This window comes from Topomyia yanbarensis, chromosome 3, assembly GCF_030247195.1.
Source record: "Topomyia yanbarensis strain Yona2022 chromosome 3, ASM3024719v1, whole genome shotgun sequence".
NCBI classification, from domain to species: Eukaryota; Metazoa; Arthropoda; class Insecta; order Diptera; family Culicidae; genus Topomyia; species Topomyia yanbarensis.
This window is the reverse complement of record NC_080672.1, coordinates 180,339,206-180,349,750: the sequence shown is the minus strand read 5'-3', so window position 1 is coordinate 180,349,750 and position 10,545 is coordinate 180,339,206. Positions and strand designations below refer to the sequence as shown.

At 38.5% G+C, this 10,545-nt stretch overlaps 1 protein-coding gene across 2 annotated transcripts; it reads left to right on the top strand.

Annotated features, from left to right (window-relative positions):
- Positions 1-1,410, top strand: LOC131692899 (uncharacterized). Of its 2 annotated transcripts, none has more exons than XM_058980272.1 (2): positions 1-495; positions 568-1,410. In XM_058980272.1, exons 1-2 carry the CDS (start codon positions 97-99, stop codon positions 1,321-1,323), a joined length of 1,155 nt encoding a protein of 384 aa, XP_058836255.1. In that variant the 5' UTR covers positions 1-96; the 3' UTR covers positions 1,324-1,410. The 2 variants fall into 2 exon arrangements, with proteins under 2 accessions (XP_058836255.1, XP_058836254.1); XM_058980271.1 differs by having other exon boundaries at positions 553-1,410.
- The last annotated feature ends 9,135 nt before the right edge of the window (positions 1,411-10,545 follow it).

Below are 10,545 nucleotides of genomic sequence, written 5' to 3'. Positions count from 1 at the left end.
GTGACGTTTGTTTGCAGACAAATTTTTTTCGCTCAAATGTAAAAAAAACTAATAAATAAATCAAGTGATATTGTTATATTTAGAAAATTTTGAAGCATGTCATTCAAAATTTTGCAAACTATGGAGGAAGGTGAGCAGTGTCTTTGCATTGTTCCTTCCGCCTGGGAGAAAGATGGTATCTTGTGGTGGCCAAAGGCAACAGGTGCTGCCAAATTGCTTCGGGATGAGTACTCTCATCCGACATCCAAATGGCAACAGATGGTCTGCATTCAGAAACGAGAGTACCGGACACTGCTGGAAGCAGAAAGCGAGCTTGAACGAATGGAAGCACTTTCCGACACCGAAACAGAGGAAATGGTTTCTTTCAAAAATTCATGCACACGAAGAGTTGCACCAAAAACGAGCATGAAACATTTCCTGAAAGACTTCAACGGAATTTTGCAACCCGCTGACTATAACTTTCAATCCGTTCAAGGTGAAGTTCCAGGCACTTTGGTAAGTTAAGATTAAAGGTTGACTAAAACATTAATTGCAATCATAAATAAATCGCAGGTTACTTCACCACAGGAAGATACTGGCACTCCGAACACCTTTTATTTACCGTCAACAGTGCTTGAAGAAGAAATGAGTGCTGCAAATATAGAGACTATTGATAACACTAGCTGCCAAGCGGTATCATTGGAAGACATCGCAACCAACCAAGCACGCATCATTGATAATCAGAATAAAATGATCACCGTCCTTGCTCAATTGAAGGCAAGTTTTGATTATCTGAATGAAAAAGTGATGCAAATGGAATCAGGTCCTGATAAAAGTGCTTCAGAAGTTTACACAAAAGATTTTTTTAAACCTGTCGAGTCATTGGAGATGTTGGATGACTTGGAGAGTATTCTAAAGGACGAAACTGTCATAAGCAGATACGTTAAAAACATGAGCTACATTTGCGGCACAACCTCAAAGGAGGATGGTATTGATTGCTGCTATCGTCTTATCGATTATTTTATGACTCGACAGTTCCTTACAAGATGTACATGGACTGGTATCTCCAGAGACAACACTGCATCAGTAGAACTTAACGAGGAGTCTGAGCCGCAGATGAAAATTCCATTCATGACTTACAGAAGAGTCAGACTACTATTTTTGAAACTTGTTCTTCAAGCGGATAGTAGTTTCACAGCCATGAAATGCGATGAATTTTTCAAACGGGTACTGAAAATTAGCAAACAACGATTGCTATCTAAAACAGTATCTAAACATAAGAATCGTCCAAAAAGATTGCAGTATGGTGCCCGTCAACATAGCCTTCAACAGGGTGCCCAATAAAATTCTTAAAGCAAATTTGTACTATGATGATGTTACGTTGAAATGGTACGTTTAAATAAATTGGATTAATGTTTTATGTTTTATTTAGTTTGACTCTTCTTATATCATTCTAAACATCACAAAGTATGAAGAAGCGGAAAGAAAACGGAATGCGTATCGTTAAGGGGAATGGTGATCATTTTACATTTTATTTTGGAAATGTCATATGATTTTGCAGAGTAGGTTTTGTTATCAGATTGATAGATATTAAGTACATTTGAACAAATAGGTGTTTTAAAGAAAGGGTAAATATTGTTTAAGCTAGATCCTGTGATCTGAACCATATCATCTTCTTCAGTTACACAATCTAATCCTACTATTTGATTGTCGGTCGCCAAAAACCATTTATTAGTAGAATCTGCACTCAAGGAGAATGTTTCCCATTTAATTTTAGAGAATTTTTTTGATTGCTCTTTAGAAATCCCTTGATTTTGATTGATGTTTTTTGGAAATGAATGCATTTCGTTGTGCAGAACTGGTTGGTTCTTTTTTGGGTTCAAATTAGCGTTTGTAGTAACCTGATTCAACTCACTTAGACGTTTTGCGATCTGTACTAATGGTTTGCTACCGGTTCGAATTAGATTTTTTATTTCAAATAGTTTGTTTTCAAACGGATATGCGTTGAATTTATATAACGGACCGAAGCGTTTAACGTCATCGACTAAGTGGATTAGGTTATGAACATTGCTTGCTATATAATCTACTCCATAAATACTTTTATACAGTTCAATGAAATGCGTCAACAATTCATGAGCTAAATCTTGCATTGTTGAATACAGGTTGGACGAACAAATTGTAATAGCACAAAAGAATACTAGAAAATGTTCATATACGTCTGACGGGAGCACAGGTTTCAAGACAACAATGGAAATATAATGCAAAAATGTACGGAATTCGAGACCTTTCCAGTGAGAAAGGCAATCCAAACCACGTACCGATCGATGAATCTCTACAGGCATCCGGAGCTGTAACAATTTCTTAGATATTTCAGCTGACATTTGAGCCGAGAATTTAGTTCTGTAAGACCCAATTTTCCCATCACGTCATCCAAGAAGAAATTTTTTCATGATCCCAAGGTCGATCAGATTTTTTATTTTTTATTTTTTTTATTTTATTTTATAATTAATATCAACAGACACAGTGTGGTCCTAATGATAATTTCTTAATCTATTTAAAAAGTCAAATTGTAATCTGCTACGTGGAATGTGAAGATCGAACTCGGATGAAACTCTGTTGAAAGTCCGCTGCAAACCAATGATGGCACCGTTCACTCCATAGTTAGTCCGGCGAAGAGGTAATCGGAGGAATAAATTATTGCGAAGGGCGCGAGGGCGAACGTTCATGTTTATCGCACTGAGAAGCTCGGGGCAGTCAATTCGATCTTGCAAAATATCCGAAATCGTCATAGCACGGAATAGATCCCGTCGCACTTGCAATGTATCGAGTCCAATAAGCAAACCCCGGCTTTCATAACTTGGCAGCTGGTGAGGGTTGCTCCAAGGCAATCGACGAAGGGCAAACCGAACAAATCTGCGCTGTACTGCCTCAATTCGATGGACGCCGTTGAGATAATGAGGGTTCCACACAACTGAACAATATTCCAGAGTTGATCGAACGAGTGAGCAGTAGAGAGATTTCAAGCAGTAAATATCTGAAAAGTGCTTAGATATTCTCATTATGAACCCCAAACAGCGTGATGCCTTTGCGACAATATAGCTGATATGCTGTTTAAACGTCAGTTGTTCATCGAGAAAAACTCCGAGATCTTTGACGCAATTCGCTCTGACAATTGTGGATTCAGATGAAGTGAATCTCCTATTGGGAAGTCTTTTATCATGTCTATCGGAAGTTTTAACAATGGTGAGTCGTTTTTATGATGTGTTCCATATGTTTTAGTTCGGAAGTCGGCATCAGTTCGCGCAGGACAACTAATCTGTGGATAGTAATTTGTATGTGACACATACGAATATTCTCCTTGGGTGACACACTTCTGGCATCCATTCTGAGCGTTGAAGTTCGCTACCCCTGTGTATAAAATATGACAACGTAAAATACGCTTTGTTTAAATAAAATTTTAGTACTACTCACCCTTCACGAAAGCTCTAGCAGGCGAATCGCACACGAAACAAAGAATTTTTACAATGATTTTGTGCCCATTGACGAACATGCCATTTTTACAAACGTCGTTCATTTCTTCGACAAACGGGTTAAGAAAAGCATTTAAGTCCGTAGGTTTATGTTTTCCTCCGTAGATGCCTATAACCATTGGTTTGATGTGAGGATATTCATCGATGTTGAATAATATAGGCCAAAACTCATCTTTGGAGCTTTTGTACACTGGTAAGCCATCCAAATTAAATTTTACTGAAATATTCATTGGTTCCAATATTTCACTGAACACTTTTTCTATGCAAGGCTTAAACCCATGATGCCAATAATGACCATCTCCAACCGGGATTAATGCTACTGATTGTGCTGTTTTAAGAAGCGTTCGTGGATCTTGTGGAAGTATATTGGATAACCGTTTGTTCAGTATTTTTAATAGCTCTTTCATTACATTGTGTCTTATGTTGGAAGATAGAGCCCAAAGCTTAAGATCCTTCAGAAAATCCATGTTAGCGAGTGTCTCATCTTCATAAAATTCGGCAACGTCAATAAAATTTTCATTTTCTGTATTCGCATATGATTCTAAGCCAATCCTCACTTCACCATCCGTTTCATTTAGCAATTCTGTGATAGGGTATTCAATACTGATATCATGCGGAGCATTCGATGAAGCGTTATTCTGCATCGCTGTATTAAGAATTCCCTTTATATTTTCCTTAACTTTCCTTTTGTATGTTCCACTCGCCTCATATGCTTTCCACGCGCACATTCTGTGACTTCGAGACAATCGTTTAGATTTTAAGTAAACTGTCACTGCAATAATTTGTGGGCGCATCACATATCCCTAATAAGAATGACGGTTTTATCGAAGTTTTAATATTGCCTTTATAGTGCTTGAATGTTTAAAATGATTATAAACAAGTATATCATAAAACCTTGTTGTATTTGATTGATTCAAGTTTTATCGTAGTAGTTATAAACTGGATTAAAAGAATACTTGTTGACTTTATTTTATGCCGACCGCATAAAACTATTTTAAAATCACAGCTTGTGAAAGTTTCCATGATAAAACTATGATAAAATCTGAATAAATCTACTAAGCATTAAGATTGTTACTTGGGAAGGACGGTTTGTAGATAACTATGTTGATACAAGACGAGAATCTGTTGAAACAATTCAAACCTTGCCGACGATTGTTCTTACTGCGTACATACATACGATATTTCCCCTTTCGCAGCTCACACCGAATGAGCACGTTTCGCATCAAGGCGTTCCTATTTATTGACTTCACAATGCAGATGGAAGGCCATCCTTTTGTTCGACAAATGAAAATATTTTCATCATTCGTTTTGGTGTAGCTTTCGCTTAGTGGCAGTTGCCACATTCACTGATTTTCTTGGAAGGATTTGCAAAAACCTTCGGGTTTGTAGATTAGAAAAACATTTTCTTATGATTCACTGGTAAACGTACAGAATTAACAAGCGCAAACTTAACACTAGTTAATAAAAGAAACTTTCTAATTAAATTCTTTTTCCATTTTGCATTCGTCCTAATAAGGACGGTTTGTTGATAACTATGTTGATACAAGACGAGAATCTTTTGAAACAATTCAAACCTTGCCGATTGTTTTTACTGCGTACATACATATGATCTTACCCCTTTCGAATGAGTACGCTTTGCAGCCTTCGATGTTTTGGTGGCATTTTTAGTGGCAGTTACTACCGCCTTTTCAGTGACTGCGTTTCATAGCCTTTGGCCTTCTCACCGCCACCACCGTTTTTCTTCTCTCCGGTGGTAACCGATTTGATTGGTCGTCCGATGCAGCTTCTCACGACCACGCACGTCTGTTATGCACTGCGTCTTACACACGTCTGGCTTTGAGAAAAGCTGCGACACCCCTATTTATAGGTTTTATCATTAATGTTGATTCTCATTTAAAGTAGTTTTTGAACTATTTAAACAAATTTTATATAGCAAACAACGTATCGGTAGCAAGCATTGAACGTTTTCCTTCCGATTTATGAAACAAGATTAGCAATCCGTTTAGTAGAAGAAAAGTTATTAAGGTTCAAAATGCACGTAACGCTTTCGCTAATATGCACTACTATCACTTTCTCGCTCGTTCTCGTGGCGTGCATGAGCCTTTCCTTTCCGTCCGGCTTCTAATGGCATAACCAAAACTAATATGCCTGCTTTCCCCCACCAACTGCTCTCGTCAGGCAACCCAATACGAATAATCATAGGAACAAACATGTAGTGGACCTATATATAAACTTTTCATTATTTTATTGTTCGGTTGCTGCACCATATTGACGGCTGTGTGCCGGATGGGCAGAAAATTTTCACTTTTCCGAGTCATTTTCGAAAGATTATTCAAAATACTATTTTTCCGTTGATAATGAATGTCCTACATATTCCAAAATTTAATACAACATTAGTACAAATATTTTCGACAAAATGCCGAAGAAATTGATTAAATCCATTCAGTACAACAAAAGATATAAGCGTTCAAAATCTTACATCATTTTTCTTCCGAAATTTTGAAAAGGGGCCCCTATATTGAAAGGTAAGTCGTAAGTCACGACAAAAAAAAATAAATGCTCACGCTCAGTTCTTTTGCAGCATCAGCATGCAGCAGTTCGTTTGCAGCATGTCCCGCGAAATTCAAACCGCCGTCCGTTTCCTGCTGTCAGAAGAGTTGCACGCCGTCTCAGGTGGCACCAATACTGTTACCATATATTTACACCAGCTCCAAGTAAATTTCGAGCACTGCCCAAACAAAAGGCTTTTTTCAGGGCTATTAATTTATCAACAAAAATCGAATTGAAATTTTGTTATTACAAGCATCAGAAAGTGGCTTGCCAAGAACGTTGGATAGTAAGTGAGCCCCTTGTGAACAATGTCGTCGGTATGTCGTAGAATGGCACGAAATAAAAAGTTATCATTTGTGTGATTTGTTGACAGTTTCGTGTAATGATTCAATTTACAATAACATTCATTAAACACAGCAAAAAAAATCTTGTGATATTACATCATAATCGCTGCACATCACTCTTTAGATTCAGAACTGTGATATTACACGAAGGAGCGCTCGGTTCAGTATTGTAATATTACACGACTGATCGCAACATTGAAGCGACGTACGCGAAATGATGTAATAGCAAAGACGTGTTGAAATATGATGTGCTGGACTCCACGTGATGACGAACGATGTAATAGCGAACGACGTAAGACGAACAACGTGAGGCGAACGATGTAACAGTGAACGATGTAATGGCGAACGATGTATTGGTCAATAACGTAAAATGGTGCAAAATAAATGTCGAGCAGATTTTGCTCCCCAAAACGCTTGATTCAAACTTCTGTAATTTTGTCAAATCCCATTATTGTTGGAAATAGCTCCAAGCTTTGATGTATGGGCATTATAAGCTTCAATATTACAAAAGGTATCTTGTGAACATACAAATTACAAGTTAATAATTTTGTTAAAAAGTTGCATTTCTTCGAATGTTTGAAGGGTTCAGTGTTATATCTTCAGGTCAAACCAGTGTCTAAGTAGTTGCAAAAATCTGGAAAATACTTAAAATTCATGAAATGGATAACATTGAAACATCTGCAATTTGTATATGCAAAAGTTACTCTTTTGCGCAAGTTATCATAAAATTAAATTTAAGCTTATGAATTTCACAATAAAGTCATAGAATATCAACATTTTAAGCGGGAAACTGTCAAATTTTCATCAAACCATATAAAGGCTTTATTTATTTAGATTTATTTTTCATTACAACGGATTCGTCTATTATACCGTTTAAAGGTTATACCCAGGGATGCCAACGGTACCGATAAACTACATTTTTTTTCGGTATATTTACATTTGCACAAGCCGTACAGCCCGCTACAGCGACGCATCACTACAGCTCTTGCCAGAACGGTAACCAAACCGAGTTCATTTTCCCGTACAGCAGTAGAATACATTTTTGTTTTGCTGCTGTACTCCGACTGCTCGGTGAGAGTGTGGCGTAGTAAAGTTTGTTCTCTCACTTTGTACATTTTTCTCTGCATAGTCAAAGGGAGAGGCCCGCACACGAAAGCGTTGATGCCAGCCGTGGAGTAAGTGAGCCGCATTCATTGGCGTCATTTTTGAATAAAAATATTAAAAAGATTGAAAATATTAAAAAATGTAAAATAAGGAAAGAGAAGCTGTACCGCTCGCGTCTGGTGGCTGTACTGGGGACAGTAGTTTCTTGTCATGTTACTGCTTATCACACAGGCAGCCGTACAGCGCTGGACGTCCTGCACTAGCGGACGACAGCAGCATAAAGAGAGAAATGAGAATGTAGGCAGAAAAATTACAGCCGCAGAAAAGGTAGGCATTATGCATCCTTGGTTATACCAAATTAATATATTTCCAATGTAACACTATTTTTTTGTTTCAATTATAGATTTTAACCCTTTGGTCATTTGTCTCTTTGGTGGGTTAGAAAAATTTCTAAACCTGTGCGCGGGTTTGAGAATCGATCCCAGGAGAACTGCGTACAGTCGTGATTCGTTAGTTGGTCACTTTTTAACTGGACCGCTTTTTAGTTGGGCCTCAGCTAGCTGGACCATTGTCCCACTAAAAAGCATATGAATGTCAAAATCTCGTGTCAAATTCATTTTGACATTCAAACTGACATTAATTAGAGATGTGAGCAGACACATTTTCGGTTCAACTAGCGAATCAAATTCGTTAGTAGGACAGAGGGTGTGGCCCAACCAGCGAATCACAACTGTGCAAGGCAATCGATTTTCCAATCACGCTTTGTTCGCCCCTTATACTGAAATTATCATAGGGTAATTTGGGGAGAGATGCCGCACATTTCTAAAAATCAATCCATCATCAAAGTAAACCATACAATATTTGATTAAATTATTTTCATCAATTACCGCACCTTGGTCGCAAACTGAAACGTGGGGAACACAAGTATTTTTTAGCTCCAGTTTATGTTTTCGTGATTAAGTGTCATCAGCTAAGTTTAAGGTTGGGCAGAGAATGCGCAATAATCGAAAACGAAGAAAGCAGTTTTTTCCACATCGTGTGTTAGATCCTCATAGGGGGGAAGGGGAGGAGTTGCTTCTCTAATCTCCCGGTCATCACATCACATGCTTTGGTATTCTTAGTATGTATAACAAACTTGAAGATGTGACCCAAGGCGCCAAGAGCGCACTAAAATCCTGTCAATCCTATTTTTCATTGGATTGTCTGCTCTAAATATATCACCAGGGGACCATTCAAATGATGTTGGATATTGACAATAGAGGAAGAGCGTCACGTAACGGGATAAAAACTAAAAATGAATTTTAGACGTATCAGCGGAAAAAAAAGTACAATATTGTTTATGAATGGCCCCCAAACAAAGAATATTCCATAACGAATATCACGTAACATCGGTGACAGAGCATTGGGATCAAGGCCAAGTCCCCCCTGGGTCGTGCAAAACTGAGAAGCAACATCAATTTAGGCACAGATAGCAGACGTCCATTTATTTTCATTTTGTTTTGTTTTGTCTTTTAATTTGTTTCTCCTGCTATGATGTGTGCTGATCGGTGCGGATCGAGCGTGACGGCCAAGGAAACGGAAAGCCAGTGGCCCAAACAGATCAGGAACAGGAGGAAGGACTGCGAACAGGGAAACAGACAGAAATCGTTTACTTATAACTACGATACTAATCACAATTGTTTTGCTTTTCTTGTTTCGTTTCAGCAAACCAAAATCTATACGGACTAGTACATACGAACAGTTAGGCTTTGTAGGTTCTCATCTTGACAGAGTATAGATCGGCGGATGACAGGGGGTGGGCTGAGAAATGACAATGACACTGTACGAGATGGCGCTGGGCCTGTGGCCTTCGACTGGCATGGTCCATTCTCATTGACTCGGAAGTCTTCTTGGCTGGTTTGTAGATATGTGCTCCTACTTGCAAGTTGATCAATTCGCTTGGGTGGACATGTGGACATGTGGATCCTACTAGTTGTCGACTCTTTTGATCGTGAGTATGAGGCTAGTTCAGGAAAGGAGTGCAGGACTGGCACCTAAGAGATAGTTAATTATTCAGGATTTGTTCTTATGATTATTAAACTCGACCGAGCACACTCAGAAATGATAAGCAACCCTTTCGGGTCGGTGTGGTCTATTCGAGTCGAACCAGGCGGACATTAGATTCGAGCAAACTTTATGTGGATAAATATTGCTTACGCCTTTATTGGCAGAGATTCTTTTTGCGAAATCCTAAAATACCTTCACTGGTATAGCTACTCAGGATAATAATAATAGAAAAATCAAGGGTTTGCCTGGTCCATAATGTAATGAATATGTATATTGACTAGAACAGGGATAATCGAGTTATGTTATAAGATAGAGAAGAAATAGCACAGTTGTAGGAAAAGTATTCGCGAGTAAGGACTAATACTGCTAGTATGTTTACCGTTTCAATTAATAGTCGATTGATCCGCTTCGGACCTAGGAGACAAAAAGGAGATTAGGAAGAGACAGAAGCGGATTCAACTCGAATTTTTCTAATATGACGTTGACCCCAAGGCGATGGTAGGATGATTTTCCATAGGATGACAGACTAGATGTCACGACGTTATACGCTCTAAACTTGCGCCAAATAGTTTGTATGTATGTATGAATGTAAGCCCGTATGTATGCCTGTATGCATGGATGTGTATAGGAGCAATGTATCCCTGAGCAACATGGAAGGACACCTCTGAGCCGCCAAAACGCTCATGGGAAGCCGGGTGCGCGGTCATAGGTGTGACCATAAAGCACTGCACACACTGTCAAGTGCAACGGAGAGACGGTAGGTGTACATTCAATGCACGTAGGTTGCAGAAATAGGTTGTTGAGACAGCCCGATTGCACACTGATAAATAACAAATAACAATAATAACAATCGTTTGTTAGATCCTCATAAAAATCAATCAGCTTATGTAGAATGTTGATACATTACTGCTGGATCTAGTATAAATTTAATAGCAGTCGATGGGAACGTTGTATCTTTCATTTGAGACTAAGTTTGTGAAAGTCGTTTTCCG

Excerpts from the sequence above, each read along its gene's own strand:
- LOC131692899 (XM_058980271.1), top strand. The coding sequence starts at position 97 with ATGTCATTCAAAATTTTGCAAACTATGGAGGAAGGTGAGCAGTGTCTT. Across the intron at positions 496-552 it reads GTGAAGTTCCAGGCACTTTG|GTTACTTCACCACAGGAAGA; the intron begins GTAAGTTAAGAT and ends AATAAATCGCAG.